At 33.4% G+C, this 15809-nt stretch overlaps 1 protein-coding gene across 1 annotated transcript; it reads right to left on the bottom strand.

Annotated features, from left to right (window-relative positions):
- Positions 1 to 576: 576 nt before the first annotated feature.
- On the bottom strand, positions 577 to 15554 carry LOC132750562 (H/ACA ribonucleoprotein complex subunit DKC1-like; the record flags this gene model as incomplete). The annotated part of the gene is given in 12 exon segments (XM_060740554.1): positions 577 to 661; positions 954 to 1042; positions 1466 to 1584; positions 2223 to 2343; positions 6180 to 6323; positions 8809 to 8939; positions 9543 to 9669; positions 10065 to 10314; positions 10977 to 11068; positions 12589 to 12675; positions 12891 to 12928; positions 15442 to 15554. Coding segments are annotated over 12 exon segments (1293 nt in total), but the record flags the coding sequence as incomplete, so codon positions are not given.
- Between the last annotated feature and the right edge of the window lie 255 nt (positions 15555 to 15809).

Below are 15809 nucleotides of genomic sequence, written 5' to 3'. Positions count from 1 at the left end.
AAACACACCAACATGGTGGGCATACTTGCATGTCAATTTTCATGCTGTTACTGGCAGGGTAAACTTGCCCCTATTTTTAAAGGCATACAAATAAGAGCCAACCTTATGTAGGTGTGATCACATGAATCAATTAAATATCCTTCCTGATATTCAACTTACAGCATTAAAGGGCAAGAGATTCTAAATCAACTTTGTTATTTAGATAACCTTAATAGATATTAACTAAAACATATCAGTTTTCATGCGTAAAATGTTAAAATTCATAATAAAAGTTCTATACTAATAATCATCTGTGTTAATAAAAATGTCTCTAGTTGTATGCAGGTATCTTTGTGAAAAAATAGTTGACCGTATTCCACCCCCCCCCCCAAAGAAACTTAGTTTTTTAGACAGACATAATTTTTTAAAATAAGTTCCGACAGACATTGCAGACCATGATAAAACAACACAGATGAGTCTGCACTGGTCAAGTCGTTAGATTCAGCTAACAGGCTTAGGGTTAAATAGTGTTAAAATTTGAAAATTCTTCTTAACCAAAAATAAATGATTATAAAATTATCAAAAATAACTTCTAACCTTTACAGCTCCTTGAGACGCATCCACGTTATTTACAGCTGGTTTAATGTCTTCATTCTCATTCAAGTCTCCAGACTTTTTTAATCTGAAAACGCAAACCAATTATCTTTTTCAAAACATATTTTAAGTTTATATAAAGTCTTATTTTTAACTAATGCATGTCAACATCATAAATCTGTAAAAAAATTAAGTTTCAGTCAAATTTCACAATAATGTGTAGAAGTTTTTTTTTCAAAATTTACATAATGTTTATGGTGTATCTCAAATTTGAGCTTTAACAATACACCATATTGATCTATCAACTGAAGTTAGCACTTCAATATATCATTAATGAAAAGGAATGAAAAGTTCGCAGTAATATAAAGAAATTGCCTTACATTTCCATCCAAGCTTTCGGAGTACTGTCATTGGGTTTGCCATATTTATCTAGCTTTCCTTCCTTGACCATCTGCTTCTTTATCATTGCCTATTCAAATCAAAATTATAAAGTTAAAATAATGTGACCTCTGTATCAAATCATCAGTGACTCTTACAAAGTATAACTATTCAAAATTTGTGTAAAAAAATGTTTTTTATTTTACAAGTTGTACAGAATACAGTTTGCTCGACTTTGTCAAAATTAACAGTAATAGTGCTAGGAATGGAAAAATTGTGCAAGTCTTTTTTGGGAAAAAATTGCCCTAGACACATAAAATGGTCAAGCACAATAATTACTTCCCCCTTAAAATGATAATCTTGACTTATGATATGGAAACATTTATAAGGTAAATTATAATATGTATCAGGGAGACTGTAGAAGGGGGGAGGGGGGGTTTATAATTTTTTTTTATTTTTTTTTTCAAAGTTAACTCCACACAATGTATCAGATAAACAGAAAACAATGACATACTCTTGGTCCCAGTCCCCATTTCCTTGGGTATGTATCTCTCTCCATTATCACACGTTTTATCTTAGCAACAATATTGTGGTCTGTTGTTGCCATGACAGCAGATGTCATCTGAGCAATGGCTGAAATAACATAAGAATAAAGGCTTAATTATTTATCTGGTTTTCACGCAGATTTAACACACTGTTGGTCAGATCTTTAATATGAAAGTCTGCCTAACAACTTTCCTTGAATAACAAACTGGATAAAACCTATTTCTTCGCATGATTTCTAAACCAGAGCAACGAAAGAGGAAACATTTACCTTAACCAAGCTAAATTTGTATAATGAATTTGCCCTTGGAATGGTTTATAGTTATTTCAAGGGATTTTGATATCAAAAGCCAAATCTGGGAAGCAAACAGTATAAAGTGGTCAAAAAAGCTGCTGAACATGCTGAATGTGTAGGCCCTACAGTTAATATATGCTCGTCTTTACCACTGATCCTATCCTAACAGCCTATTATGCAAATATATATAGGCAATGGCTATATTTAATCTCCATCTAAAAGGTAGGTTAATTTGACAATTGGATAACTTTAGTTGAAATGATCGACTTTTTGCAGCGAGTTCATAGATTTTGCTTGCCTACATTTAATTCAAAGCAACAGGAGACAAGCAATTTAGTATTTTTTTCACCCCAGCATACACTTTAAAATGGACATGAAAACAGTCCAATACTAGAATGTACTTATCAACAAAATAATGAATAAAATTAAATACCCAATGCTACAGCCTCGCCTTTCGTTGTTACTATGACGATTTCTTCATTAATTTCTATACCATTCTCATATCTTAAAACACCGGGTAACATGATCTTGGCTCCATAGCAAACAGCGTTCACCTGTCAAATTACAGAAGATATATATTCATCCTTGATAATAACATAAAAGCAGAACTTGATATCATAACTCTTTATCAAGAAAATGCTTTACTGTAAATTGTTAAATTAGGTAAAATTTTATCAATATCACATAAACAAGGACACACTGCCTGTAATAATGCCACTCAGTATTACATATGATAATATTAATACACTGTAGTGTAGTAATTGTGCAAAATAGATCTCTTCATCTATTTTTAAGGCTCTTAAATGTACAAACACGGCCGACAGACCAATTACTTTCAGTAATCCTTGTCAAAATGGTGACAAAAGTCAATTTTCCCAAACTAAGTGTATAAACAGCACAAGAATCAAGTCTACTGATTTACCTGTATGTGTTAACAGAATTAACTCTTAAAACCACTCGAATAATTTTTGACCGGCCTGACAGTATAGGTGGTAAAGGTTATTTCACGCCCAATTTTATTTTATGGACACTTAAAAACTTGTTATCCTTTGACATGTTCCTAAACAGTATATAACATAGATCAGGAACTTTTTAAAAGGATTATTCATCTGGCACCCGCTACCAAGTTAAAATCTACACAGATAGTAACCTGTTTAAGAGCGCTACAAAATACGTATCTTCGTACTTTTGCATAGAAATTCTTGCCATAAATAGAGGATATTTAATGAGCATAGATTTACCATTAATTAATTGAATGAGTTCAATAAAATCATATGAGGCTTGCATATTATCGTTTCGTTCAATGAGTTTAAAAATTCAGTATTGAATCTACACGAATATAATATTCTATTTATCACATATCCAAAATAAGCATGCTTTTACACTATGTTTGTGTGTAACGATAATGGTGTCACATTCAATTGTTTATACACTAGTTCAACTTGTGGCCGAGAGGTTGCCTTTATGGGCTGAGGCATCAGTATTGCGTGACAGTATGTATGATAGTAAGAGGCAACTAAATGGGTTCAAATTACTTGTGCAAAATAGTAAATGCTCGTAAATGTACAAACACGGCCGACAGACCAATTACTTTCAGTAATCATCATCAAAATGACAAAAAGCCAATTTTTTTCCTTCTTAACTTATACAAGAGGGCCATGATGGCCCTGAGGTCGCTCACCTGTATATAACCCCCCCCCCCACCCAACGTTGCAGGGCCAATTTAAATCAAGGGCTTTTATTTGCACAAACTCGGTAGACACCCATAAGAAGATGTTTCATGCTAAACATCTAAGCTCTAGCTCATTGGGCTTTTTGAAAGAAGATTTTTTAACGTTTTTACTTAACACATATAGTTAAAAACAATGACACCCCTGGGGCCGGGCCAGTTTTGACCCCAGGGCTTTTATTTGAACAAACTTTGTAGACACTTACTAGAAGATGTTTCATGCTTAATATCTTAACTCTAGCTATTTGGGTTTTTTCAAAGAAGATTTTTTAAGTTTTTGCTATACACATATAAGGAAAATCAATGACCCCCGGGGCGGGGCCAATTTTGACCCCAGGGCTTTTATTTGATCAAACTTGGTAGACACCCATTAGAACATGTTTCATGCTAAATATCCTAGCCATAGCTCTTTGAGTTCTTTAAAAGAAGATTTTTTTTAGTTTTTACTATATGCATATAGGGAAAATCAATGATCCTCCAGGGCGGGGCCAATTTTGACCCAAGGGCTTTTATTTGAACAAACTTGGTAGATACTTATTAGAACATGTTTCATGCTAAATATCTTAGCTTTTACTCTTTTGGTTCTTTAAAAGAAGATTTTTTAAGTATTTACTATATGCATATAGGGAAAATCAATGACCCCCTGGGGCGGGGCCAATTTTGACCCCAGGGCTTTTATTTGAACAAACTTGGTAGACACCTATTAGAACATGTTTGATGCTCAATATCTTAGCCATAGCTCTTTGAGTTCTTTAAAAGAAGATTTTTTTTAGTTTTTACTATATGCATATAGGGAAATCAATGATCCCCCGGGGCGGGGCCAATTTTGATCCCAGGGCTTTTATTTGAACAAACTTGGTAGACACCCATTAGAACATGTTTCATGCTAAATATCTTAGCTCTAGCTTTTTTGGTTCTTTAAAAGAAGATTTCTTAAGTTTTTACTATATGCATATAGGGAAAATCAATGACCCCAAGGGGCGGGGCCAATTTTGACCCCAGGGCTTTTATTTGAACAAACTTGGTAGACACCCATTAGAACATGTTTCATGCTAAAAATCTTAGCTCTAGCTCTTTTGGTTCTTTAAAAGAAGATTTTTTAAGTTTTTACTATATGCATATAGGGAAAATCAATGACCCCCCGGGGCGGGGCCAATTTTGACCACAGGGCTTTTATTTGAACAAACTTGGTAGACATTCACTAGAAGATGTTTCATGCTTAATATCTAAGCTCTAGCTCTTACGGTTCTTTAAAAGAAGATTTTTTAAGTTTTTACTATATGCATATAGGGAAAATCAATGACCCCCCGGGGCGGGGCCAATTTTGACCCCAGGGCTTTTATTTGAACAAACTTGGTAGACAATCACTAGAAAATGTTTCATGCCAAATATCTTAGCTCTAGCTCTTTGGGTTCTTTAAAAGAAGATTTTTTAAGTTTTTACTATATGCATATAGGGAAAATCAATGACCCCCTGGGGCGGGGCCAATTTTGACCCCAGGACTTTTATTTGAACAAAATTGGTAGATACTCACTAGAAGATGTTTCATGCCAAATATCTAAGCTCTAGCTCTTATGGTTTTTTAAAAAAAGATATTTAAAGTTTTTTCTTTCGGTTGCCATGGCAACCAGAGTTCTTCATGGAATTAAAATCTTTGAACAATTTTCAAAGGTGACCACCAAAGGAACATTCCTGTGAAGTTTGGATGAAATTGGCTTAGTGGTTTATGAGGAGATGTCATTTAAAGTAAAAGTTTACGGACGGACGGACGGACGACGGACGGACGCCGGACGAAAAGCGATCACAAAAGCTCACCCTGTCACTTTGTGACAGGTGAGCTAAAAACAGTACATGAATCTAGTCCTTAAGTCGAGTGGTTAACCTACATATAAGTTAAAAAGATTAAACTGCTCAAATAATTTTGCCTGGTCTGACTGTAAAGGGGATAAAGGTTATTCACTTCAATTTTTATTTATGCCATAATGGGTACATAAAAATGTAAGACTGTTATCCTCCGACATGTTCCAGAACAGCATATAACATAGAACAGGAACTTTTTTAAAAGGATTATTCATATAGCACCCGCTACCAAGTTAAAATCTACACAGATAGTAACCTGTTTAAGAGCGCTACAAAATACGTATCTTCGTACTTTTGCATAGAAATTCTCGCCATAATGGTATCTCTTGATCAGAGTCTTTTTTTCTTTCTTTTTTTTAATTCTTACAAATACATGTACATATACAGCAAATGCCCTCTCCTTATATTTTAAGGCTTGTATAATTAACAGATCATGTGTCTCATGTCTGGTCTGAGTATATATAATATAAGGTTTTTTATTTAGCTACCCTTCTGTTATACGCATGCAAAAGATATGGAACTACCTCCTATTGAATCAATGTATAATGACTTACTTAGCCTGTGCTTCATATTAAAATGAATTCATCTCAGGGCTTTTTTCCCCTTCTATAGCAAGGGCCACACAAGGGCAGCTTCCCCATAAGAAAAATTCTTTAAAATCATGCAGTTTCCTCCCAAAATTCAATTGGCATAAAAAAAATTCCTTCCCTTATACAAAAATACCATATTAGTTTTCCAAAATTAAGGGGGAAGGCTGCTTCCCCAGCCTGTGAAAAAAGCCCGGCATCTGAAGGTACTTACAGCAGAGTCTTTAATCACAATTCGCTTATGTGAGGTGAGTAATGCTTCTAAAGGTTTGATGACTCGTCTCAGATAACTCTCATCTCTTTGGTTATCATACATCCATTGAGCATCCAGAACATCATGTAATGTTACCATACCAACCTGTAACACAATATTTGTTTTAATTGTTTCCTAGCAACTATGTTAAATAATAAGTATGCACTGTTTTTTTTTGTTCAATGAGTGAATCAGAAGTACAACAGATACTTGCATTAATGCAAACATTGTTTGTTTGTTTGTTTCATTTTATGCCTTTTTCCAACAGTATTTCAGTCATATAGGCGGGTAGTTTCCTAACAATCCTTCCTGGAGAGTTACACCAGTACTAGACTACCTTCCTCCGCGCTAAACTACCAAAGCATCTCCCGATGATCGAACCCACGCCAGAGAGGTAACTGGATTAGAAGTCATCGAATCTAACTCCTCGACCACGGAGGCGGTATATTATGCAAACATAATTGACAACATATTATTTGACAATTACAGACCTCTATACCCTTGAAAACCAGACAGAGTGAGCTTAGGGTTTTATTTAGATCGAATTGTTCATAAACCACAAGACATAGTAGACAATTTCACTTTGGGCAAATTCTTTCCTGATGATTTTGACTCAGCCATGGACACCCTCAGTTACTTAAAGAAATGATCAAGCTACAGACAGTTAAAAATTTTACAACTCTGAAATCTCATTCTGAGATTGAGATTTAAATCACTCTGCCAACAACACATCATTGGCTAAGTAAAGATTTTCATGATATAGCGATTTTCTTTATTACACAAAAATGTTGAAGACCCACTATGTCCTAGAAATGCATTTACAGTAAACTCCGCATATAACGAACTCATTGGGACATTCAAAATCTGTTCCTTATATCCGGAGTTCCTTGTAAGCATATAGCGAATTAGTTCCTTGTATCAGGAGTTTTTATAGCGAACAGATTTACATATAACGAACTGATTGTTAAACATCGTCCGCCATTTTTAAGAGCATTTGATTAAGAATAGTCATTTTTTCCTTTTTTAGACACAATACCCGAGAGCGTACACTTTGGAATTTGAAAATCCTTTGCTATTTTAGTTTTAGTTTTACTCCCTTTCTCAATTTTTCATAAAACATCATATTTTATTTCTTAACTCAGTGCTTTTCGTTTTCTTTCAATGAATAAGAGTAAATACGATTTTCCATTTTTCTTCCTTTTATATTGATTCAGAATATCTTCTATTATATTTTAAGGGTGACTTTAACTAATGAAATATATAGATTTCTTTTCATTTCAATCAAGCATACTTTAAAGTTTTCTATGGCTTATGTTTGCAAGCATGCGTGATTATGTTGAAAACCGATAATTATTTTACTCGAGCAAAACTATTAAAGAAAAGAAATTAAAGAATAAAAGGAATTACCGTTTTATCTTTGTGACAAGAACTCAAGCCAAAAAATATTCTAAATAGAAAACTATTACATACTTCTATACAAATTCATTTTCATATATTGAATTACATACAACAATAAACGGTACATTTCGCGAGTTTTATTCCGTGCCAGTGAAAACGAAAGTTGAAAATGCGGGATATATTGACGAAATGCCGATATTTGGAGTTCGTTATAAAAGTGTAATTTTATGCACTTTTAACTAAATTGGGACTAAGAAATGAGTTCCTTATAAGCGATAATTCCTTATAACCGTGTTCTCTATAACCGTATATTTTTATATTAAATAAAGAAGGGCAAAATTCGGGCCAAAATAAATTGTTCCTTATAACCGGAAGTTCGCTATAACCGTGTTCGCTATAAGTGAAGTTTACTGTATTACTATTTCTCTGTTGTTTTGTAGGTGTCCTGTCATTATTGTCAAAAACTCATAATGTTACACTTTGGCATGAACCATAATTTGCTTTTTTACGCTTTTTAGGCAAATAATTAGGCAATAAGTACAGCTAATTTTATATGGAAGTCAAAATACTACTTTGTTTACAGTTTGCTACTTATATGACAAATACTTTCAACATTCAATGCTACTATCTTCGGATCTAAAATACATGTATATGCTCAAAACAATTATTTATATGTTTCTAAAGACATAATGTGCCATTAAAAGACATGTACAAGTCTGTTATTTTAAATCATTATTATATCCAACAATAAGTACTGTAATTAGTAGAAACTTCATACAGATATCCGATGTTGGAGAATTAATGTAGCACACGTTTCCATACCAAAGTCTACATTAAGTCAGAGGCATGAACATGTGTGCACCTTTGTCCTGCAATATGATAAGCATTGTGATTGCAAACCTCTAAAGTAGCATGTACCCTAGTTTTACAATTGCATCTGTATCAAATGGAAAAACTACATCATAAACTAATGTATATGCTATGTGCTGTGTAAGTGTTGTTCCGCTGTATCAATTTCTTTTCAAAAGTAAATTTTAATGTTCAGTTGTTTTTTTTCAAACAATATCTACCCAAATCAGGCCTACCTGACTTAACTTGTTGAAACAAAAACCTTCCAGCCTAATGCCAATGAACTACAATATTACAGACTGTCTAAACCATCATGTCTATGTTTAAAGCTCTTGAAACAAACCTTTTCGTCTTGTATGCCTGACCGAACTCGCCTTAGTTCCTGCATCTGACCTCCAACTCCCAGTAGAAGTCCCAAATGAACACACATGGTACGTATGTATGTGCCTGCCTCACAGCTGACCCAGAATACACCTGAAGGTCAACATTAAAGAGGTCAACACTTACAGCTTAAATGTGTGGCATATTGTTTCATATAGCTGAATGATCTCAGCATAACGTTTAAAATAAGAGTACATTTTTCTACATATTATGAAATTAATAAAGCAAAACACTACAGCTTAAATGTGACGCGTATTGTTTCATATAGCTGAATAATCTCAGCATAAGGTTTAAAATAAAAGAGTACATTTTTCTACATATTATGAAATGAATAAAGCAAAACCTGCTGGTATGAAAACCTGACTCAAATACGAAAGAAGTTGGCTTTTATACACAGGTGCTAAAACAGCTTTGTAAAATGTATATCACACTATGAGCATTTGATGAAATGGTAAAAAACTTAAAATAGTCTAACAAAGATGATCTTAAATCATACATTGTGAAAAAACAAGATCAACAAGGGCTGCATTCAATGAACACAATTCCCAACTGGCAAGAGGCATTCAATGAAAACAGAACCACTGGCAAGAGGCCTATCTGGACACCAAAACAATGAATCTAAACCTTCAATTGTTGTCTAAGTGGTGAATGGTTAGTTTCTCTGATGATTTATAAACACAAGTCTAGACTACATACCCATAGCATCTTCCTTGGCATACTCGAGAGATTTCACCTCATATACGGTTCTTATTCTTAACTGCCTCTTCACTGCTGATATCAATGGAGGTCTTTGAAACAATGCACCTTGCAACATTTCCAAATTCTGTAATAAACAGATAAAGTATCTAAATTATTTCGCCTTTTATTGAATGAAATTCTGTATAGAAGCTATAAGTGTAACACCTCAATCAAGAGTTCATCAAAAGATGTGTTACCATGATGACACAGCAAGTCTAGTAAATATGGATTCAAACTAGATATATAAATATATCAGTGCACATCTCTCTTTTTCTTTTTATTTTTTTTTTTTACATCAAACTGGCCTTCAACTACAACATTTTGAAGTTGGTGGAGACCAACATTATTCAACACACTGTCATTATGCTAACGACGCATTTTAGTCCAAAATAAAACAAATACAGTAGAATGAAATTCTGTCTATTCCTTTAAAATCTGATATAAAATGAGCAAACAACTAGGATCAGATAGAATACAAACCCTAAGGACTTTCTTCTCATCCTCAACAACGCTGTGAAGTCTGTAAATACACACATACTCTTTACCCGCACCTTGTTGAGATTTCACAAGTCTTGTTGCTCGTTCTATACAAACAATTAAACAACCCGTTACTTTTGGATCTAATGTTCCACTGTGTCCCGTTTTATTTACACGCAATATTCTTTTAACCCATGCTACAACTTCATGTGAAGAGGGATTTGATGGTTTGTCGAGATTTAAAAAGCCACTCCTGAAAATATGATGCATATTTGTTGAAAAAAAGTCGGCTTCATAGACAGCTCTAAGTAACAAATAAAATATCTACCAAAAATTGTGCAAATATTGCTCATTTAATAAAATATAAATTGGCTTTTCCTAACGCATTGTCCCTCACTTCTATTATTGTCTCAAAAGATAATAATTTTTCTTTACAAAATGAAGCTCTTTCACTACTTCAATTCTACAAAATATCTTTTCCCTTCCTTACAGACCTTTTAACATTTTGAGAATGCCTGCTGAAATGTCTAGAAGTTTGAAAATTTTACAGTCACTAGCAAACACTATGGAATACAATATAATCAAAATAGCTTCTACTGAAAGCTTTTGAATACATATTCTTGTATAACGAATGTTTAAGGATTCCCTTTTGAATGAAATTACTTTTTCTAAAGAAATCAACGAAGAAAATCAACAACAACCAGTATTAATTCAGTGACCGCTTTTGAATTTTGGGGGGAAAAATGTTTTAGTTAGTATTAAGTATTCCTCTATTGACAAGTACTAACTATTTAAGGGAAAAAGGCATGTCTTATTAATTAACAATGATTATACATTGCTGTCTTGTACATGTATATATTGCAGATAAAAGAATCGAGACCCAGACTCACAAACTGCAAAAGCACCATTACTTACTTGACATAGTCTTCTATTGGACGCTTGAGTGGTGAACAACCAGAAGGTATTGGTGTGTATTTTCCTGTCTTCACATTTAGTTTATCAAAATTCTGAAACATACAGCAGAACATTAAAAATCTGATGCTAAAAAAGTACACTGGAGCAAGATAAACCTATTCAAACAGCTTCTTTTCCAGGAGGGGGGGGTGAGGGGATTCGCTCATATTTTTGAGAATTCCCTCCTTTTTTTTTAGAGGCTGGGGGAAAATTTTATGTTGAGAAAGAACGAAAAGATCAACAAATGTAATAAATTCTCACTTTGCAATAAAAATCCCTCATTTTTCAAATCTTAGAATAAACACTGCTCAAGTACATCCTATATATTCTTGTTACTGATAACATGAACATTGTCTTCACAATATAATTATTGGGATCTTAAAGTTGCATTATAATTTATATAGGCAGAATGGACCCATTCATGATTACTTCAATCACTAAGCATAGCAAAGTAAGATGAAGGAAGAAAATAATACATGATTTTTAGATGTTTACACTGCTGAAGCTTTACCATGGCAGGGCCCTCAATCCAATTTGGGGGAAGCGGGTCGCTACCCTCAGCAGGGGGAATTTTAGTGTATGGGGGGAATTTTTCTCTTTTCTTTTATTATCAAATACACTTATTTAAATATCAGCTGTTTTTTATTTACATGTAAAAAATCCATAATAGGTAACACTAAACTGTTCAGAAGTGATTGATAAGATTTGAAGAAAAGTTTTTAACACCTTACACCATCAGATCTTTATGCTGCTTAGCTTTCTTTATGATCCCCCCCCCCCTAATCATTTAGAAACACATCCAGACAAATGTCTCCATTTCCACTAATATGAACAATACATGGACCTAAAGTAAATTCTATTCATACACTACATTTCTAGTGTTCTAACACACCTTTTAATAAGACAAAGCTTCCTTTTCTTGACTTTGTAAAACATTCGTAAAAATCGGCCTCGCGAAAATATGTGACAAATGAAAATTTGTTTGTTTTCTGTTTACACATCCACAATTCTAGTTGTTTCTGATGTAAATTATATAAAATTAAATTGATTGTTTATTATAAGATCGTTTTTCATCAGTTATTTAATCAAGTATCATGAAAACAAAACTTACAAGTTTGTAATTCACGGCAAAATTTACCGTGGTTGATGTAACATTTTGAAGACAAAAAAAATGATTTCATGAATAAACAATTTGAAATCAAATTGTTGATGGGAATTGTGATTTTCTTCTGCATATTTCTGTTGAAATTTTAGCATTTTTACAGGATGAAAGGCCAATATGTGACGGTAGATTTTGGGGGAAAAAACAAACGGAAACGTGCAGACATGTACTGTACGATATTCCGCTTACAAAATAGACGTCAAATAGATGGATTTTAATTTTCAAAAACAACATTAGTTTTAATTTTTCTCTTTAACATATATGTTTTGAGGGGGAATTTTTACCTCTGTTAGGGGGAAAAAAACATACTATTTTGGTGGGGGACTGCGGCCGAATATCGGCCGCAGATATTCGGCCGCAGATTTGGTTGATCGAGGGCCCTGCATGGTGAGGAAGATTTATTGAACTTACCTTTAGCAACAAGGGCCATTGAGATGTGTCTAATTTCTGTACTTCTGCGGATGGTTGTATGAGAAAGTCTCCATTATGCTGTGTCTCCTAAAAACAGTTTAACAGCTCATATAACATTTGAGTTTAGTGCATAATATATAATGCAGCTTCAACTTATTCCAATTAGTCCTATATGGCTACAAATATGACATATGAACTACATAAGTGAATTATTATTAAATTTAATCTATAATAAAAAGATCTATAATTTCATGTATTATTTATAAAAAATGTTGAGCATTCAGAGATTAAATGTCACTTACAGCAACATCAACTGTCTTGTTCTTTTTCTTCTTGTGACCTGAAAACAAATTACCCGGACATTAATTATACTATTATTGAAAAGCAAATTAAAGTGGCATTATGCTCATGAGTGAATGCTACAAATATGGAATGAGCCTATTGCATATACTCTAGTCATGGTTTAGGCCTCGGGTGTCTAGTCTAGGATATAGTTGGACATAACACAATACATTACAAAATACAGAATTTTTCATTATCAGGCCCATCGTCATGATTCATGAGGCCAATTTGGTGATAGTAGGCCAAGGGGGGGGGGCGCTACAGGGGTATGCTCCACAAGAAAAATTTTTATTCTAGGATGCTCTCAGGAGCTTTTTTCCCGTGTATCTAGCACATTTTACAGCCTGCCGCTAGTACATATAATTTTGGCATATGTCAGTAATCCATTCCAAAGATCTGTGCATTATAAGATTTACTACCGATCGCATAACGGAAGGAGAGTTGACTTGTAAATGAAATAAAACAATTAATATTTGACAATGAAATATAAACAATAATTGATGTTATAATTCTTCAGTTGTATTTTTATCTGATAATTATAACAACGTTTAAACAACAACACGTACAGTTTTTCAAAATATTATTATTTGGTCATCGATAATTATAAATAAATCAAATACAAGAAATATAATCAGTGTTTTTTTTCTTTATATAACTACTACCCTAAAACGGTACTGTTCCCAATAGAAAATAGACATTAAAATTCCCAATTTTCAATGTTTAAATTCCCAAAATGGCTGTTCAAAATTCCCACCAGATTAAGTGATTTCTCTGAAATCATTTAAATACAACATATTCATATAAATCACCACTCAATAGTTCTACCTGGACAGTGGAAGCTGTTAGCTGTCTTTATTCATGATGACTAATCTTATTTGTAGCTGAAAAAATGCATAAAAAAAATCCCAATTTAAGTCAAAATAACGCATTTTTCCCAATCAGTCTGGTACCGGTACCATTCCCAAAGTAGAGAACAAAAACGCTGATAATATACAGGAATAGTATGCAGATTGTGTTCACAATGGTTTAAACTTAATTATCAATTGGTCAGAGTTTCATTTTAATAGAAGTTTCCAAAAACACATCATCGTCATTCGTTTTGGGAACGAAAAATAATATTGGATATTTGGGTCAGATGGAACTGTGTCACAAGCCATGATATTTTGATATTTTAAACTATTTGTATGTGAACAGCAGTAGAGTTTAAAGAATTGTAATGTATTTTGAATATACATAATATTTACTGTCTGAAACCGTGTCGAAATAACTTCACACTTGACTTCATACACATTGTATCCCTACATGTTACGATGTACCGGGTCAGTTAACAGTGCAGGGCTTTTTTTCCTTCTATAATAGGGGCCAGTATAAGGCCCCTTCACAATTCAAAATTGCACCTTTTTTTCACAAAGCGGCAGAAAAATTCACAATTTCAAAAGAGATTTCACGAAATGTTGGGACTTTCTCTTCGAAATACATTGTTTATCTTCCGATAAAACTTGATTTATGCCAATTGCAATAACACAGAAATAGTTTTAATCAAGTTAAATGGTTTTTGCGCATGTTAATTGGGTTAAAGTACCGATTTGAAGCAGGTATACACAGTTAAGAAATTATAATTACCGTTTCCGGTTTCAAAGTCACAAAATGCCATGTCATATGTCTTTTTTTCACAATTTTATGGCATAAGCCATATCGCGTTTTTTCTCACAAAATGAACAGGCCCAGGCCCTTTCACTATTTTGACAAAAATGCCCTGCAGTGTCCATCTGTTTAGCCTCATGTTTATATATTAATTACAGCACCTTGCATGAAGGGCCAGTCAAGTGTCAAATTGCTATTAATCAGCGAAGCGATGTGTTGTTTTTTGAAATTCTTGTTAAGGAGCAAGGACCTGACATTTTTGGCCAAAATATTGGTCCAGCAAAGACCGGACAATCAACAACGGCCTTGCATATAAATATGACATTACTTAAATTTTACTTAGGCTAGCAACGTCACCACTGAAAATGGTCACAAACCCATAGCACATCCAAGACGAAAATTTTGCTAACACTGTAAACAATTTAACACTCAAATAAAGGAAAAAACTGTGGAACGATATAACTCTCAGAGAATTGGGTATGAACATCTCAAACTGAATGCACTGATAAATATGCTGAATTTGGCAATCTCTCAAGACCCGTTACGTCTGCTATTTTTGACGAAGAATTTTATCACAAATATATTCTATGCTTTCTTGAGACAATCATTCTATAATATCACGTACATGTAAATGTTAATGAAGCTGCAAGTATTGATTCTTTAAATGCCGACCGCTCGACTACGAACACGTGGGGCCATGCATTCCTGCTTTGATAGCGGTCTTTCTCCGCTTTATCTTAATTGTCAACTATTGATAATCATGCAACACGAAAAAAACGTTCAAACGAAAATGAAAATATGGCAAAGTTACTTGTAAATGATTGAAAAACATTTAAAACACGTTTAATTTCAATTCTGTTTTCTTACCGTCTTCCATTTTGAAAATCTACACGTGCTGTTGCGCGCGTTTCCGGTTTAATCATAAGAATAACATAACATGGAAATTTGTAGCTGATAATGCAGGTAACACAACTCTAAATGTTAATTACGGACGATCTTACTTGATAAATGATTTATTTTACTTATTTACATCATACTTAAATAAAAATTCATTGAAGAAAACATCATGCCACGAGGAGCATTAAAATACAGCAGAAAAAAAACAAAGAATCGAAAAAATATTTAATTTCTCTTTCAGAAACTGAAGGATGCACAAATAACAATTAAATCTGTATGCGCTTAAATATTTAAATTGGGTTAAAAAACAGTTAAGTAATATAAGTCTTTTTTAATCA

Source organism: Ruditapes philippinarum, unplaced genomic scaffold (genome assembly GCF_026571515.1).
Source record: "Ruditapes philippinarum isolate M1 unplaced genomic scaffold, ASM2657151v2 ctg13132_1_1_1_1, whole genome shotgun sequence".
Taxonomy (NCBI): Eukaryota; Metazoa; Mollusca; class Bivalvia; order Venerida; family Veneridae; genus Ruditapes; species Ruditapes philippinarum.
The sequence above is the reverse complement of the archived record's forward strand: the minus strand, read 5'-3'. Positions and strand labels throughout refer to the sequence as shown.